Source organism: Dioscorea cayenensis, chromosome 13 (genome assembly GCF_009730915.1).
Source record: "Dioscorea cayenensis subsp. rotundata cultivar TDr96_F1 chromosome 13, TDr96_F1_v2_PseudoChromosome.rev07_lg8_w22 25.fasta, whole genome shotgun sequence".
NCBI lineage: Eukaryota > Viridiplantae > Streptophyta > Magnoliopsida > Dioscoreales > Dioscoreaceae > Dioscorea > Dioscorea cayenensis.
In genome coordinates, this window is record NC_052483.1 from 4,265,743 (window position 1) to 4,285,839 (window position 20,097).

Sequence of the window (20,097 nt, forward strand, 5' to 3'; positions counted from 1 at the left end):
TTTAAAATTTGTTGTCTCGGTTTAAAGTATTCTCGTCTCGTTTAACAAAAATGGGTCTCATGTTAACATTTGATATCTCTGCTTTAATAACCGAGAGTTTACCATTTAAAAACCTTATATTTCCGCTTAAACTTTTTGTCAATACCGCATGTTGAATGTGTTGTTATTGTCGCAGGGCTTGTGATTATGGCGGTCAACCTAGTTAATGGACGATGCTATTTGACACCAGTTGTGGAGACCTTAGATGAATTGAAAGATAACATGACCCCTCGACACTGGGAGATTATTCGAAGGACACTGTTTGCAGCTGTCATCGAAGTGGAAGCTATATACCAAGAGAGGGCCCTTCTTGATTCTCTTTTTGCAAAGATACGATGGTCGCACCAATAAATTCGAGATTGGGGAAAGCCTGCCGAGTTTTCAGACCTCAAGATGTGGCCCCTCGTTCTTGGTCTGCGTTGCGATAAGCGACGCGATGCGTCTTTCGAAGAAGAAAATCGGTCGGCGTTCAAAGGGCGGTATCTATCAAAAACCCTACGAGACACGAGAGACTCCATCAAGAGCATTACGGTGCAACTTGTTCGACGGAGGGGAGAAGAAGATAATTTTTGTCAAACTCCCTAATGGTGTACCTCATGGGATGCAGTCCCTCTTCCCAAACACATCATGCTCGGTTCCGAACCGTATCGTTGATTATGTCGATGATCTACCGACCATGGGGCGTCACGCATGGGCGTAGGCGTGACTGCCAAGTGGCTTATGGAGGATATTCCACAGCGGACGCCTCGAATGCAGAGATAGATGTGCTAGGGAATAAGACCAACACGAGTACATTAAGGGTTACTCGGTCGCGCTTAACGTCGGGTTTTACTGAGTGACCTGGAGCGGGGAAGAAAGTCCGCTTTGGCAAGGTCCCAAGGATCTTGTGCTACGGTGAAAGTACTTACCGGAAGCAAGCGACAGTAGAAACCAGCTTGTCATCGCTCGATGAGAAAGAGGTAATAAATCATGGACAATGTTTAACATAAGTCTTTAATGTTTAAACATATTATTTAGTGTTTAACTTTAGTATTTACCGTTTAAAACTTATTCATACTGGTTTAAATATTTTGTTCTCCGTTTAAATATATTCTATAACGTTTAAATATATAACCACTCTGCTTAAATATAGTTTTTATAGTTTAAAATGAATGATTTCGCTGAAATTGTTTGGTTTACATATGAAGATATATTTATTGGGGCCAACCGACGGATGGATGCTATTGCTCCGGAACCACTTGCTTTAAGGCAGAATGAGAGGGTAGCCTCCATCGCTGCGGCCGACGCAGTTCTCCTACTTCCAGACCCTCACTACGCCAGACGCAATCCTCGACGCCGGAGAAGCCCTCCCCCACCCCGGCAGATTGCAACAACCCCCCTACCACGACAACGACAGTCCCCCCGATTGTGGTAGCCCCCGACCATGGCAGCCCTCCCGACTGCTAAGCTGCCCAACCGGCGACATTAGGCGAAGATGTCACCGCGACTCTTATGCAGGGCGTGCGGATATTGATGATCGAAGTTTCCTCGACTGTCGCTCTTGTTGAGGCACTGGAAGGACGTTCACAACCTACTGCGCCATTCCTCCAAAGAACTAAAGCACCCGGGACGAACGAGGTGTTGGAATTTGACGACGACGACATCATCGGGAAGGTCATTCCAAGATGGCCACATTTGAAGAGACTTGTGAAAAAGAGGAGAACAATACTGCCTCTGTCTTCACCGCCGGCTGACGATGAAACAATAACAACACTATCGGCGGCTGATGGTGTTACTGAGTCTGTCGTCGTTGATGACATGGCCATGACGGTGGAGGGACATCGAGATGATGTGGTCGTTACCGCGGTTGAGAAGGTCGTTAACTCCCTTCTTAATGAATCGATGGACCCGGGTGGAACCCGGCTCCGAGATTACGGCGATCAAAGATGGACACAATCCTTGCGGATCAAGAACAAGCTAAGGGTGTGTCTCCCAATGATGCTATCGCTGCGTGGCCACGGTTGAGAAGATCGTTGAATCATTGCTGCGTGGCCGCGGTCGACGAGTATCGCAACGAGCGGGACACAATCCCACCACAAATACAACCATGTAAGGATGTGTCCGCGGTTGATGTTGTCGCCGTCGTCCCCGCATCAAAGACAGGCACAATCCCACAACAAGAACAACCATGTAAGGATGTGTCTGCAGTTGATGCTGTCGCCGTCATCCTCGCATCGAAGAAAGATGCTGCTGGTGCTAAACACCGTGAAGGTGCTAAGGCGACTGCCCCTATGAAGACCCCGACCGAGCAACGAGAGAGTTGATCAAGGCCAATCAACAATGGGACCGAGACGGCTCGAAAAGCTTTTTATTCCCAAAAATGGGTTGGCCTGTCTGCGTCTTAACAAATATGAGCGTGGAGTTGATGAGGATCTGCCTCAACCGCTCTATGGATCGGGTAAGTCTTAAGTTTTTATGATAGTGTTTAAAGTTTTTATTATAGTGTTTAACGATTTTTCTAATGGTGTTTAATATCTTTATGTTATCATTTAATTTGTCTACTTAACGCTTTAATTATATATAATATCATTTAACAATTGATAATATCATTTAAACATTTACATATATGGTCTTATTATATCCATTTATCGTTTAACCTCGAAAGACCGGTCAGTGGAAGAATGACATCTGTCCCGCACCACGGGACAAATTGATACATGCACGCTTGAGGGGAAAGAGATGGTCACGAGATGATGTGATGGGACGCTTTAGTATGCATAATACAAAAAGTCGACGAGCAAAAGAGCCATATCCTTACAAGAAGCGCGCTCCATCACCCGGACACTTGCTTACTGTTTATGTCAAAGCGTGACGACGCGACATGAAACAATTATGGCTATGGTCGGGGATCTTTGTCTCGTAACCTCGCATCGAAGTTCAAATTGTCATCCTCCCGATAATCATGAATGACCACTTCCATGTCGTAGTCCTCAACAATGATAAACAAGAATACAGGCATTATTCTTCATGTCCGGGGTACGATAAAGACGCGTTGGACATGGTAAGTTCTTTAATTATGTCCGATTAATAGTGTTTGGTATTTAATCGGTATTCTAATCTCAACTTGCATATCTCGATAGCGGAATCTATTCGACAATTGTGTCGATATGGAGTTCGGCGAGTCGCCAACGGCAAAGTACCCACTTGTGCATGACATGGAAACCCCACGCCATAAACAAGGAAGCGTCGATTGCGCCGTCTACGTCATGCGGTTTATCGAACAATTACTTTGGGGTGAGAAGTTACGGCTACCGCAGCAGTGACATTCCTTACCCTCGAGTTAAGATATGTTACTCGCATACTTAAGGAGGGGAGGCGTACCGACGTCCATGAGAAAGGGGGTCGTCACAAGCGGGTTAAGATTTCCGAATCGAAGAACATGTTTTTGTATATCTCAATGTCAATTTTGTTTTCGAATGAAAACTCGGACATTCAATTCATTGTTTCCGCTTTCGAATAACATGACTTGTATATCTCAATGTAAATTTTTGTTTGTTTTTCAATTGTAAAGGCGAGGGTTAAATTCCATTCGGTTTCATTTCATTGTTTAATTTACGTTGTAATTGTGTACGTTTCCGTTTCATTGTTTAAATATACCATATATCGTCTAAACATCAGTTGAAATATTTCAAATTACAGTGTATCCGTTTAAAATAACAATGTCTCTGTTTAAATACATTCAATTCATTGTAAAGAGTAAGAGTCTAAATATGGAAAGTTGCCCATCAATACAGCAATGTTTCCCATCGTCATCGGCTTATTTACAATGCCTAGTCGGCGACGATTTGCATTGCAAGATCTACTGATTGTGACCGGATCCATGGCAGTGGCTGCGAATGTAACTTCGCGGACATCAAACGCTTGCGACTCGATTCTTTTTCGCTCTAGGGACGCCCGAGTCGCCTTTCGTCGCGGTGATGCGTCAAGCGAAAGCTCACGATTTCCGTGCGAAGGCCTGTCATCGTCGGGTATGGGAATATAGCTTCCTTGTACGCCAGTTTGTAATTGTCGACGGTGAAGTACCCGCTAATAAATCGATGTACGTTGGTGTCTATCTGCATTATTGCAGCATAAGCGTGTTTGCAAGGGATACCATAAACTTGCCACCTCTCGACATGAACAAGTTCGATGGCGAGATCTACTGAGAGTTCTCTGACTGGTCGATCACTCGTAACGATCATCGACACAATGACCAACACGAAGATTTCGGTACGTCCTCAACAATGATCTCTACCTTTGAATGTATGTCTGGGCATAAGTAGGTCTCCCATTTGTTCGCTTGCTCACACCGGTTACATAACATGCGCATCAACTTGAACCTGGCAAATAAGGTTAAACAAAGACAGTGATGGTTAAATAATTCATAAACATGTTTAAACATTATTGTAAATATTTAAATGAAAGGATTAATATTTAATGTCAGACAAGTGTAATTAAACAAAGATTGAGAATGTTTAAAGGGTAACACTAAATGTTAAGTGTAAACCAACATTCGCAGACCTTATGGAGTCGACCATTTTCGTCACCGGTAAATGATGAGCTTCCTTGATCCAAGCATTGAACGACTCCGTGACGTTTGAATATATCTCACCCCAACGATCACCTCTGAACAGATAATTCGACCAATGTGCCATATCCGATTTATTAATCAACCAGTGATGAGCTTCGGGTGATGTGGCCTGTAATTCATTCACAGTATCATCGAAATCTTTAGCCGTAGATGCCCACACAATGCGGAAGCATATAGACCAGCACTCCTCCCTCAATGCCTTCCCAAGTCTGACATTGGCTTTCATAAAATTGGTCTCCAAATGTCGAAGACAGTATGCATGTGGCGAAGAAGGGAAGACTCTCGCAATTGCGCTCACAAGGCCCTTGGACATGTCCGACACGAAGGTAATTATCTCATGATAATCTCCATCCTCGTATAAAGCATCGCCTAACTTAGATATGAACTAAGTCCAATTGGCATCGGTCTCGTTGTCGACTATACCGAAGGTGACGTGGAAAAACCATTGTTTCCATCTTTCCCTCGTGGTACCCGATGAGTGTACTCCCGATATTTTCCAAGGAGGTGGGTACCATTGAGAAAAGCAAGACGACCCGCAAGCCCTCTTGAATCCCACAATACACGCTGCGAAAGAAAAAGAATGCACGCTTTAAAACGATCACCGCCTCTTTCCACGATCGCATAGCCGCTCAGGGATTTGTCTCGACCACCTTATCCACATACCAAAGCAAACAGTCATAGGCGGAGATGTCACTCGCCGTCGAGGACCACCCGGGCATGCTCTTTTTCCCAACCAAGCTCGCTTGTATGGTATGTGGACACCATGTTCCCGCAACATGTCCTTCTGAATGTCGATGGCCTTGTACTAGGAACGGTCCTTGAGCTTCTGAATCACTCGTGCGCTAACCCTTTTTTTGGACGCTTTCGGATGTGACGCCGAACCTATGCCACCACCGCAAGTGTGTGACGGGTTGATTGTCTTGATTATGAAAGTATTTTTGTTATACTCTTTTGATGCATGAAGGCGCCAACGGCAACCATCGGCAGCGCATTCCACAGTGACCCGATGTTTTTCGTTCTTTATGAATTTGAAGTCAAAATTCCGTTTGATTGCATGATTTCGAAGTACATCCTTGAAATGTTCGACACCGTCAAAACGTTGTCCAATATCCAACGACAGCACTTCAGAATGATCTGACGAGGAAGGAAGACATCCCACACTGTCAGGGTCACCATGGGGATGAACGGGAGCACTTTCGCAGAAATCAATTCTCGCCAACACTTCGATCAAAATGAAAAAGATCAATATGTTAAGCGGAGAATATAATGTTTAAGTGATAATGACAATATTTAAACGTTAAATTAAATACTTAAGCAGTTAACTAATAACGTAAACGACTAGTACAAGATGTTAACCAGTGACGGACATATTTAAACACTAATGACCCCGCACAACCGGAACAATTAAAAGAGAAGGAACTTACAATGAGTAAAAACTTCGTTTTTCATTAGGATTCAGCAATGGCACATTTTCCGTCTCGATGACAAGATCAACTACGAAAGACATTTGAAGATGGAGTGCACGTGACACATCCACTGGAAGTCAACATCGCTTTTCTATTGGGCAAACCGTTTTATATCCATCCGGTGTGATGAACTTAACCCTCGACAAGAGAAACTTGAGACCCCATCGCTCACATATCTCGACTAACACCAACTCCCAAGAAGTCCGAGCCGTGAACATTAGCACTCTTCCCTCCCCGTTGAATCTAGCAATACCACAAAAAACTCTCCATAATATATTAGCCGAAAACCAAATCGTATACAAACCAAATGAAATAAAGAATAAAAAAATAAGTCAAGAAGAAGAAGAAGAAGATGTAAACAACAAAGCAAGAGTCGAGATAGGGAAAACAAAAAAAGTGCATATATATATATATATATCATTGTCGCGATGAAGACAAAAAAGTGCATAGAGGTTAGACTAGACGTGATGTGATTGGGCGGTATTTTTCCCTCCATCCCAAGGGCAAAAAGGGAAATATATGTCACTGTAGCGATGAAGACATATTGTCATCGCTCGACATGAGTATCTGTTTAAACGTCAAGTTTTTTATGTTTAAACAGATACATATAGTGTTTAACATAACGATTACCGGTTTAAATAAAGTCTATATCATGTAAATAATACGTAAACCGTTTAAATATAGTGATTTAACTGTTTAAAATATATGTTATTGTTTAAATTGAATGCTTTCACTGACATCGCGTTGAAGATGGGTACCTCCTGGGTCACTGTTTAAACATCTTTACGTATTTTCTTAAACACCGTTGTCATTGTTTAAAGAGTAACTTGAGTATTGTTTAGCTTTTTCTATTGTTTACAATGACGTTCTTTTGTTTCCCACATTGTTTTTACTAGGTCTCTGTTTAAATTTCAGAAGTTCACATTCAAATAAGCTTGTTTCGTTTTATTTATAAAACATTTACAACATTTACAACATTTACAACGTCCTCTCGGACTTTGGACACTCACGACTCGACCCTCGTATAACAAAACAAGTGTCTGTACATTTAAATGCTCACAGCAGTTGCATAACATACGCATCAACTTGAACCTGCACAACGTACAACATTAAAAAAAGGTTAAACAAACACATTCATGAAAACGACTATTAATCAATGTGTCATGGTCGGACTTAAGCGAAGATCCTGATAGTTAAACACAGAACGTAATAGTTATACACTAACGTAATGTTCTTAAACGGTGACAAAAAGTCTCAAGTGATAAATATCAACCCCGTCTTAAAGGATGTTTCCTGATCTCCCTCCTCTAGAGAATCCTCCACAATCATGCAATACGTGAAAACTTTCTTTTCTTACCCAAGTCTAAATGCTCGCTTAATTGCTAGCCCGTCATCCACTGCTGGAGAATCCTATGCATTCAGGCAATTATGCGAGTATTTCGACTTGGGCAGGAAAAGATAGTTTAACTTGTTACGTGATTACGGCTGATTGATTCTCAAGATAAGGAAGGAGGTTCACGAAACATCCTTTCAGATAGAGTTCATCTTCGAACTTTCGTCTGACTCCAGCGAATATCATACACAGGAAGCAGATGACGAGGAGGAAGAGGAGGAGAGGGAGGAGGATGATGAGGACGACGAGGAGTGGTTGTCCATGGGAAGGGTTCTTCCTGGTTATTTATGGTGTGAAGTCCACAAGCAGGCTGACTCTTCATATCCTAGAAAAAAGTTAAACGCACAGTGGACCGACATTGACTGATGATAACGAACGGGTGTTCGGATATTTATGTTACCGTGCATAAGAATTAATGCCGTCATTAATTCTTATGCAGGGGATACCATAACCTTGAAACCTGCCACGTGCCACCTGCCAACAATTCAGATCAATCAAAAAAGATCACCGTTTTACGCAGAGACTTTGAGAATTTACACGTTAATATGAATAGTTATACATGTAAAGATAAAGTTAAACGGAGATGACAAGTATTAAACGGAGATGACAATTATTAAACATATTAGTAATATATTTAAACGGATAATAGCAAATAGTTAAATATTATTTAAAATATACAAATAGATAACCATAAACGAGAAGAACTTTACAACGAAATGAACTCGTTTTCAAACGGAGACGACAATGGCACATGCTCTGCCTCGACAATAAAATCTACTACAGCTCATTTGAAGATGAAGTGCACTTGACCAATCCGATGGAAATCAACTTCATTTTCTGTTGGAGAAACCGATTTATATATTTCGGGTATGATAAACTTCACCCAGACTACCACAAATGAGATGCCGTAATAAACACCTACGGAATGGTCAAACTGATAGAACGAAGAGATTCTCACCCAGTATACGAAACCGCAGAATCGAAGTCGAACAACTCAAATGAGGAGAAATGAGGAGAACAACAAGATGTAATGCAACTCCTAGGCATTGTCTATCAGAAACCAAGCAGAAAGCCCTTGAAAAGGTTGAACATGATGTGATTTGGCGCTTTCGTTTCCCACCATTTTCAAGGCCAAAAATGGGATTTCACAACATGGACCCATTTGAAGTGAACGGTAGGGGGTAAAAGGGAAGTTAAACACTAACGGAAGGGCTGTTCGGGATGTGTAAAAGTAGGAGGGGGTTTTTGGGAAGTTTTGAAAATTACAGGGGGTGAACAATAATTTTCCCTAATTAAATCTAAGGCAATATAATAATAATAATAATAATAATAATAATAATAATAATAATAATAATAATAATAATAATAATAAACATGAAGCAAATCTACACAAATCTATGCAGTAGTAAAAGAAAAAAAGAGATAAAAACTTGCAAAATAATAAAGACATTAAAAAAAGGGAAATATTTAAGGTTAAAAATAAAAAAAGATAAGACTAACCAAATAATGTAAGAATGAGATCGATGACTGTTGTTTTGCGAAGATCTTGATCTGAAAAACAATAAAAAGATTATATTTTGCAAGAAAATAAAAATAAATAAATAAACTTGTAATTAAAAAAAAACCCCAAAAAAGGTAAAGAGGAACCTAGGAGTTTGTGGTAGATTTTTTGTCGCACAGAGGAAAAGATTAGCTGTAATGGAGTTCGAGAGAAAGCTCTGGAGATGTGCTATGGTGGGGGAAAGTGGTGGCTTGATCGTTTGACCTCTTCATTTTGTATCACGTGACACCACGTGCGAGACATTCTATCAAAATCCAAAATGCAGGAGATTGAACTACGCCCGATTTGGACGTAGTTCCAAAACTAAATCCATGTCTATTGCATTTCTAACTACTTTCAAATTCTCAAATTCAACGAAACAAACACTAGATTTTCAAGTCTTTTGTAATTACAATCACATGTAGTTTTATATCCGGCCAAACAAACACACCCTAAATTGCAAATTCTCATTTTAATAAATCCAACAATGACATGCATGAGATCACACTTGATTCTTCATCTTGATACCCAATTAAACTGATAGCATTGATAACATTTGAGTTAAGAGAAATGAAATACCAACCGGTCATCTGCCACAAATATTTACTAGTATTTTCTCCTTTTTCTACTTTTGGCCAATATATATATATATATACATACACATTTTAATCCATTAAAAAAAAAAAGACTGGTACATCACTTAAAACTTGTACTGATCATGGGAAAAGCAGTGGCTTGCATTTGGTTCAGCCACATTCATCATCATCTTCAAATGCATCCAATCTTCAACACTAATTCATTGACATTCAATTTTTTATGAGCTTTATGGAGAAAATTAAGCAAGTGAATGCAAAACAGCAGCAAAGATGGTCAGTCGAGCTGTTTTGTCCAATCAAAAGGTTCCCAATCCCGAGCAAAGTTCGCAGCTGCTTGCCTCTGGTTTTCCAAGGGCTCGGACCTCCTTCGTCGGTGCATGTCTTCCTCTGGCAGTTTTAAAAGGACCTCTGATAACATTCAGACCGAAGCTGCTCTTGAAATTGTTGTCGTCATCAATCACATGAACAAAACCTCTGTCAAGACCAAACTCAACATGGAAATAAGCAAAATTTTCAGGAATCACATTCCGCAGATTTCCAGTTGTTTGGATAAGCTTCTTCATTTCATGCTGTCCCCATTCATCTTCAGCTTCATCAATTGCCTAAAAATTGATCACATGCTATCAGATAAAATTTACATGGATATTGAAGCTACAAATTTCGCATATCTTGTAATACTCTGTGAGACAGTAACAAGATGGCACTTTTAACTATGGTTCAAGATTTCACAACAAAAAGGCTAGCTACAGAAAACCTGAATTTTTTTTTTAATGATTTACCAGAAAAGAGATTAAACGTGTGCAATTACTACTCATATTTGTAAAGAAAAAGAAAGCACTGATGATTCCAACAGTTAGACTGAAGTCGATCCTTCTTCATTCAATATATCGTTAATTAGAGGATACAATAAACCTGTTAAAGTGAAGAAGCCAATTAAATCACACCTCATGTGCCACCCATCCATCCATACCCTGTTGATACTTATGTCTGTCCCTCTTCAATTTTTTGTATAATAAGCAAAATGTATCAAAGGTGAGGAGCTCTTCGACCATCAAGATCCTTGTCACAATGCCATTGCATCAGTCTTTAACAGGCTATGGTAACATGATCCATTGTGTCTTCTTAACAGGCTATCGTCACACGATCCCATTGTCAAGCTATTGTAACATGACAAGCAAGAAAACAATAACATATTCATCTACATGAAAATTAATACCGACACCACACTGTAGTTGGGAATTATCAATATACTGATAATTGCTAGCTCTTCTGTAGACCACCTCAACATTCTAAACATTTGATGCTTATATAATGTACAAATTAAAACAACAATGGGTAACTAATTGTACCTAAATCCAACCAAGAGACCCTAATGCATCTATCCTAATACAATTAGGCCAGATCCACTTGTAAATTCTACTGATAATTAGTATCAGAGAAGACACCATACCTTGGGATATCACTATGCTTTTTCCAAAAATACTCTCTTCTATCCTTGTTGAAATGACTCTTGATTGATTTCCCTTCTTTCTTTAGTAGACTAAATTCTAGACTGATTTAAACAAGAACAAAAAAATTAGATCAATAATAAATGTCCAGAAAGTTTCTCAAGATATATACCATAACAGCATGCTGTGTCATCAATTTCCATGCCTAATTTTGAAAACCAGTACCTCAGTAAAGGTTATATCCATTAAGGTAGGCAGCAGTGCAAGACCTTGTTTGACCAAAAATAACCTTATGACTGAAAGTAATGACCTTGTTTTCCAATGCAATGTAAAATCAACAAGAAATATAGCAACTTGGACCTATGGCTTTGATTCATACCACAAACATTAGAAACTTTTATTCATCTTCATAAATAAATCTTCAATTTCAGCCAATAAGTCAAACCAAGACTAATCATTAACTTAAAGGGGGGAGAACTCAAAGCTTTGATCGTTGCTTATTTGCATCTACAACCACTTCAAGCCTTCAAATCCAAGCTTCGATCCTTTTACTCAATCTTCCTCTTTTTTCTTCTCTTCAAGCCTTTCTCTCTTTTCCTTCTCCAAACCTTCTTCCTTTGCTTTTCTTGAATCAAGCCTTTTGTTTCTTATTCAAATTGTTGACGAAGGGGAAAAATTAATTTTTCACATATTGTTAAAGTTATCACATGGTTAGCCATCGGTTGGGGGCTCTAACTAATTATCGAAAGGTATTTGCAATAATAGTGATGGTTTGAGGGAGTTATATGCAATTAAGAAAAAAGAAAGTTATCCACAATTACAAAAATTTAGGGAAGAATAGGTGGAAAACCCTTTTAAAACATGCAGAAGCACACAAAAATGCAATTCACCAAACCAAATACAAAAAAAAGGGAAAACAGAAAAGGAACAAAATGCTATCGTGTCCTAGTATAATGAAACAGCCATAAAAACTCTTTGTGGCAGTCATGAGAAAAAACAATGAAAAGAAAACGCATAAGAAAGAAGCACAAATAAGTTTTGCAGGATGCACCATACATATGTAATTTATATGCATCACTCATAGGCTACTAATATCAAGATATACTATCAAAATAATCTGTCTGTTAGTATAACTGACCTTTTTAAAGTATAAAGGTGCCTGCTTGGCAAGCTGACTTGGTATAGGAACACATTCAATCAAGCAATGTCGCTGCTGCTTTGTCAAACCAATCACAGTTTCCATAAAGACCACCTCCTTATCTTGATTTGCAAACATCCTTATAAGGCACTTTTTGAAGTTTCGTATTTCCTCCAACACATTTTTGTCAACAGTTCTAATTGCAGACTCATGCTGAGAAAGAGAAAATATTGGATGAATGATGAACTTTTGATGCAAAAACTTAAATCATATATCCTGGAGTCAAAGATAATTCAAACAGAAGTACACAATATTCACTAGTGGAAGGATAGCTCCAAACACTACAAAATCTTAAAGGAGAAGAGTTTGTAGCTTCTGCAGAAGCATCCTTATGTATTACTGATATATTATTTGATATATGTAAATAAAGGAGAAACAAGGCAGCCAGACAGAACATTCGATAGTAGCTTACCTGCATTGGCAAAATACAGCAATGACCTTGAACAACAGGTTGCCATTGTGGTAACATCATGTATGTGAAATTCGCTATCGAAATGACAAGATGTTTTGGCCGTGATGGATTTTCAAAACAAAATTGGCAGCGCTCATGCTGGGTCAAGATGCGTTTGGCAGAAGATCTCTCATTAGGAACCGCATCCCTTTTATGTTTACGCTTTCTACTAGGTTCACCATCAAAATCATATTCATCATCTGCCCTTTCAGACAAGCTATATTTTTTGTTTCCCATTATTTTTCTTGCCAAATGCAGATCAGCGTCCTCCTCCCTCTTGTGCTCCTGGGATACACCATGCTTTATGTATCTGTAACCAATAAAAGCAAAAGCCTAAGAAAGAAGAGGAACATTGTTTTTAAGAAAAACAATATAATTAAGACTACTTCCCCTCAAGTAAAATTCACTATTATTCTTAATTAGTAAAATTTTTAAATTCATCATGTTGGTCAAGCATGTTGTGGCAATGACAATAGCACATTATTAAAAATACAAATTAGGTCTAAATAAACTGCTACATTAAAACTCTAATTTTTACCTTTCAATAAGCAAATTTGTATATCAAATGCATTCAAATAGTATATCATATATTCTCTGAGATGGAGAAGAAATGATTACTCAATTTGCACATGGGGTAAAAAATAAATAATATATTTTGGAATTTCAAATATATCCAAGATATGAGTAAGTCAAATAATTTCCATAAACAAAGGATACTGCTACTACATTATTACCTTAAAGTATTAGCTGTAGTTACACCTTACAGATTTAAAATTTTATGGAGATGAAGGAAGATTAGATATTGGTTGTTAAAATAAATCTAACTAAAGTTGCTTGAGACTGATTTTTCTGTAATATTACTATTTGATCCAGATTTTACAACTGAACAAACAATTTAGAGGTTAGTAAACATACCTGCTTGTGCTTCCATTACTTTCCTGTTGAGTCATTTTACTACCAATGTCTTGCTGCTGAAGCATAGTATCCATCTCCTTCTAGAAAAGCAGAAAAAGACATTTAGTTAGTATAACATTCTGATTTTATTTCCAGATAATACAAATGACAACAATAAAAATAATTTTAATGCACTAAAACAAACCAGTGTGCATATTTAGAAGAAATTAATTTCCACTTCTTTAATCATCAACAATGCACTAAAGTTGTATGTTCAAAATTATACTGCAACAATGTTCTCATGATCAGAAAGTGTGGATGAAGGCATTATGACAAACAAATCTGTCCAGTAATTTCATGTCACTCAAATTAACCTGGATAGTAAATAACACTAGTACAGGAGGAAGAAAGCCTTAGAAGAAAATTATCTCACCGAAAGCTTTTCCGCCTCATCATGCTTTCCCTTCATTCGAAGCTGCAATATCTTAGCAGCTAACTGATTTGCACTCAGAACTTGGTTGTTAGCCAAAGATGACGCACCAGAATCCTTAGAGTTTGCAGAAAGTACATTTTTGTCCCCATTATCATTTTCTGATACACTTGCACGAGAATTGTCACAAGCACCTTTAGATTGGAGGAAAGTCTCCATAAAACTTCCATCATTAGCGAACTTAGTTAAGCCAGAGAATGCTTCAGCAATAAGGGATGTGCTTTCTGGCTGATCTTTCTTCTTTTTCCAGGGTAAAGAATCATGTTTAGGTTTCCTCATCTCAGGATGCCTGGAAGATACTTCCCGTAGATACCCGCGGCTATGATCACGTACTTCTTCAGCTCCTTTCTCTGACTCATTGCCAGCAACAGTGTCTGGTTTGTCCGTCTGTCCCCTCTTCCTAGCTCTTATAGATTGCAAATGAGCATGAGTAGGAGCAGCTCTTTGAGAATCCACTGATGCGGCCAACTGACTCAATGAACCCCATCGTTCTTTAACAACCTATAAAAGAAATAAATTGAGCATTGAATGGCAATAATCCACTCCACTTTGCTGTGTATGACATAATTTATACCTCCGAAAAGTTCTGCCCTTCACGAGCAGCTTGCTCTTTTGCACGCTTTAATGCTTTCAGTCGCCAGCTTGCACCACCATCACCAACAACAGAAGAAGGAAGAAGTTGACCTGCGCCAGATTCTGAGGCAGCTGAATCCTCTGGATAACCACTTCCATTATTTCTAAGATATGGATTCAGCTCTTTGGGATTTGCTCGGTTGACCTGCTGAAAAAAGAAGATAATAAAAACTCAAAGAACCAGTATATTCATGTAGTATATTCACACAGTATTGAGCTCATTGACTTTGAAATTTATCATAACCACATTCATAAGCCACTTGAATACATAATTACACATAAAACCAGCCAATGGCAACTGAAAAGGCCAACTTACAGTTAAAATACCAAAAAACATTGTTGTGATTGGCCAAAAAAAGCCATAACAATTCATGCTTCACCAAAGTTCACATAAATTTTAAACAAGATAAATTCTGTTGCTGGCAGCTAGGATGAGCATTTGTTCTCCATTGAATTTGTGCCTTTGTACAATCATTATGTATCAGGGTATCCAAACACTTCTAGAAGAAAGCTGTCTCCAAAAACTAAAATCATTCACAATATGCATATGTCCTGGGCTTACACAAAGAAAAGCAGTGAACAACATATAGTGGAGAACTCATAGACACAGAATCATTCACTCCACCAGAAACATTATTCACAATAGTACATGAATCATAAGTCTCAGATCCCATACTTAAAATCCACGTTAAGAAATCACATGCTTCAAAATTAACTGCATGGTTTTCAAAATTTATCAAGGATCCAGATCTTAACCAATAAGTATTAATGCCACATGCCAAACAAGATGCTCTTGGAAATGACCCTTGGCTGACAATTTTCCTAATTGTAAACAACAATAGCAATGCTAAGAAAATCATTCTTTAGAGAAAAGAGAAAAATAAAATAAAATAAACAAGGACTAAAATGGTGCTCGGATGGAGTCCGGCTATCAAAATAAGTTTTCTTGAATCATACGTTATCAATCAAAAACCTAAAAAGCAAATAACCTCCTTCCACTATAAAATTTAATAAAATTCAGGTAGAATTTGGGATGTACACTCTGTGAGCAGACACACGGTAGCAACACACAGTTATTATTAAAGAGGAAATATCTGAAACAACAAAAAAGCAAACCTCTTCAACTTGAGGCTTCTCCAACGCTTCTCCAACTTCCTCAACCTTCTTCTCTGTTTTGCTAGCAGATCTCAGCATCCAATCCAGCCCCATCTCCTTCCTTGCAAGCTTATTGGCATTCCGTGAATCAAATTCTCTAGCCTCATCATCATCTGCAAGTGTAATACATCCAATCAAAACTATTTACACAACTCAATGCTTCCAAAGAAAGCCAAGAGCTTGCATACCTGAGAACTCCTCAAAATCCCTACTTTCTTTCTTCTTCTCCCTTTTCAGATCCCTATGTCTCTTCATTTTCTCATGCCCGTCTGATGACGAATAAGAATCATCCAGCAAATCCTTATCTCTCTTCTTTCTCCTCCTCTCCTCCTCTCGATCAGAAAAGCTATCACCTTCCCCCTCCGACGATCCAGAAGAACCCTCATCCGAGCTGTACCTTTTCTTGAGACTCTTCTTCTTCTTCGTCTTCTTCACCCGCTTCTCCGACCGTCTCCTCTCCTCCTGCTTACTCCTACTACTTCCCCCCCTCTTATTCTTCTCCTCTTCCGAAAAATCATCTCCAGAATCCTGCTGAGGCTTGCCCTACATTGATCAAAACAGCAAAAGGATTAGGGACAGAGAAATCACCAGAAAACCAAGAACGCGGAAGAGAATTGGGAAGAATAAGCACGGTTTGAAGCTGATCTCGTGGTATGAATTTCACGCCGGAGAGCATCTCGGAATGGGAAAGCTCCGACGAGACTCGGTGACCGAGGATTTGATCTTCACAAGGTACCCAAGCACTGCCAAAAGCCACGAAAGGGTAACATTTTTTCAGAAAAACCCAGTAAAATTTGAAAATAAAGTTGTACAACCTTCCTTGAAAATTAATTTGTGATATGATACTCCCTTTGTCCTCCTATAAATGTCTCATAGTTATGTGTATTTACATACTAATTAAAACTAGCCATTACATTGTGTATATCTAATGGCATGAAATATCATGTACATGTGACCCTATCATAGTTCATAAAATTCTATTATGTTTTTTAAATTTATATAAATAAAAAATACATAGCACTTACCTTTGCAATATGCTTCACTTGAATAAATGCCAAATTGCCAAAGACTAACCAAACAAGTCAAGTTAAATTTATATATTTTGTATTTGGCCTTCCAATATCCAATTCAAGGTCTTTTAACTAATCATATTAAACTATGAAATTTCTCACACTTTGCCAAAAAAAAAAAAAAATGTGTTAAATGTACTATATAGCTTATTTTAAGCACTGAATATATAAGTTACCAATATCCAATTCAAGGATATTAGTAACTGCAGGAGCTTGTTGAATGGGATCATAAGAGCAAAGTGGATGGGAAAATGCATGCGTGCGGACATGATGCACATGTTAGCATGCTTTTAGGAGCAGCAAAGATACTGCAAGATCTCTGAGATACATTGCTGGTAAAAATCGGCTTTTATTAAATTATGATGCAAGCTATTTTGAAGTGAAAATAACCATTTGGTTTAGCTTTAACTAGTTCTATTGTTCAATTCAATTTGAAATTTGGAAACTGATCATACTAATTCAGTTTGCTTTAGGTTTGCGATTTTAGTAAAAAAAAGAACTGAACCACACTAGTACTTTAGACATTGGTTTGGTTTTACAATGACTAAGAAAATGCTGAAGAATAAAATTGATGATAACAAAGAGGAAAGAATATGCTTTAAAAGCATGGTTATGAAAACATGTTAAACACAAGACAATAAACAAGAAAAGCTAGAATACGAGCTCATGTTAAAACAAAGTTCAATTTTAACTTATATATTCAAATCCTATTTGATAAATCATCAAATTAACATTTGAGGAGTCATACTTCTGCTATCAACCATCAGAATTAAATCTAATGACCCAAGAAATAATTGAACCTTATCAAGTCTTGGACAGATATATTGATGAAGGAATAATAAAAAATAAGCTCAGCTAGAATTCAAGTACATTTAACTCAAAGAAATAGAATGAGGAAACTTCAAATAGAATCCTGGAAAACTGAAGATAACAAAAGACACAAAGCTATAACACTTCCAATATCCAATTCAAGGTCTTTTAAGCACTGAATTAATGTCAACAAAACTTACTAATATAGCTCACACTTTGCCAAAAAAAATATATATATATTTTTTCAACATGTTAAAAGAAATAATCAAAGAATGATTAAGGGGGAAAAAGGCAGGGGAATAAAGACCAAGCAGAGGACCTAATTTAATTGCCCTGATCGATCCAATTGCAACACGCATGGACCCACATAGACTTTCTTTTTTTTGCTTTAGACTTTCATCCTATAAACAATAATAGCATCACTTTTTAATCAAGAAACAGAGGGAAGAACACCATGATTCACAGCCACCATAAACCAAGGATCAGTTTTAACCAACAAAAATTATGGATTAAATAAACAACATAACAAAGAAATCCAGCAAGAACAATTGTTCGCTTTCAGTAGAGAATCACGCAATCAAAGAATAACAAAGTATATCTACATTTCCGGATAAAATACCAATTGACTCATCCTATCATCAGCCTAAGCTTCAAAACCAAATCAATACCTTGATTTCTCTGAATGGAATCAATAGGCTCTTTGCAAGCTTTGAATCAAGCCCTAGCAACTTCTCAGCATACCTGAAGTTCCGGTTCGTGGCCGCAAGAACAAACATAGCACAGATTCAAGAACAAAAATAGACAAAAAATACAAGAAAAATAGCAAAAGGAAGGTAAAAACAAGTACCTGGAGCATCAGCCATAGGGATCCCGACCTCGGCTACTGATCGTGCAGGGCAGCGCCCCTCACCGTCCCTTGGTACCACGTTATCTGCGATGATGGGGGGCTTCGGCTTGTTCTTAGACCCCGCCGGACGGCCACAGGGGCGGCGAGTCGGTACAACCAAGGTTGAAGGCTCGTCGGCTTCGGCGCTAGCTTCCTTTCTCGTTGCCGAGGTTGAAGGCTCGTCGAATGGGCTCTTGGGTTGGTCGGCAGGTGGTGGGTGGGCGGAGAAGAAGACGGAAGGTAAAACCCCGGCACGGACTAGAACTAGGGTTAGGACTATGGCTTTCCCAAAAGAATGAAAAGCCTTAAATTATTATTACTATTATTATTATATATTTATTAAAAAAATATAAATATATAATAATAATAATAATAATAATAATAATAATAATAATAATAATAATAATAATAATAATAATAAGAAAGTGGAAATTGCCAAAAAAACCCTACAACTTTGCCAAATTGCCAAACAAACCCCCATAGTTTCGGAATACCCAAAAACCCCTTCCTTTTCAACTCCATGATTTTGAAACCCCCAAAGTACGTAACGGCATTAAACGGAGTGTATTTAAAATTTTATGGACTGAAAATGCCCTTGTACGGAAGTCGTAGTCGCACCCATTTCGCGGTGTGAGAGGAAGTGGGTGGGTTTTTCTTAGGCATTACAACTGCTTGTCTTCTCTCAACTCGCGACTCAGCTCAACTCGCTGCTCCAGCTCTTCTCTTCCCACCCGCACTCTTCTCTTTCCACCGGCTCTCAAGAAGAAGTCCCGTGCAAGTATTCGAGATTTCGCCACTTTGCTGCCTAAGGTATTCATTATGGTTTTTTTGTTAACTATTCCATATGAAGAGACATTTTTTTCGTTTTTGGTTTCAGTGATTTTGTTTTTGTTGGAAGACATCAAGCTTTCTGTGGGATTAATCTACTGGGGTTTTGTTAGTCTCGCAGGAGATGTCTCTCGCTAGGGTTTTTGTTTTGTTTTACATTTTCGCCTATGTATACGATCGAAATGGTTTTCCCGATTGTTGTGCTTTTGTGTAATGTTTATAATCTACGCTACTCTGCTCAGCTGATATGGTTGCAGCTTGTAAAAATGAGGTCTCCGCTTAAAACAATGAGCTTTTACCGCTTAAGTTAGTTCGTCTCGCTTAATTATTTGTATCTCTCGCTTAATAGTATACGCCATCGCTTAAAAATGATATCGCTGTTTAAGAACCGAGTGTTTACCGCTTAACAAATTACATTTCCGCTAACAATGTGCTATTATTGTCGCAGGCTTGTGATTATGGCGGCCAATCTAGTTAACGGGCGATGCTACTTGACACCCTAGAGTGGAGACCGTGGGTCGAATTGAAAGTTCACATGATCCCTCGACATCGGGAGATCATCCGGCGACACCGCTCACGCGATTTATCGAG

At 38.6% G+C, this 20,097-nt stretch overlaps 1 protein-coding gene across 1 annotated transcript; it reads right to left on the minus strand.

Moving 5' to 3' along the window:
• Positions 1–9,568: 9,568 nt before the first annotated feature.
• On the minus strand, positions 9,569–18,702 carry LOC120274714 (CWF19-like protein 2). Its single transcript, XM_039281243.1, is given in 12 exon segments — positions 9,569–10,046; positions 10,048–10,245; positions 12,230–12,442; positions 12,702–13,050; positions 13,656–13,735; positions 14,068–14,625; positions 14,699–14,905; positions 15,874–16,025; positions 16,101–16,455; positions 16,544–16,655; positions 18,461–18,533; positions 18,640–18,702. Coding segments are annotated over 10 exon segments (2,286 nt in total). The 5' UTR covers positions 16,589–16,655; positions 18,461–18,533; positions 18,640–18,702; the 3' UTR covers positions 9,569–9,917.
• Between the last annotated feature and the right edge of the window lie 1,395 nt (positions 18,703–20,097).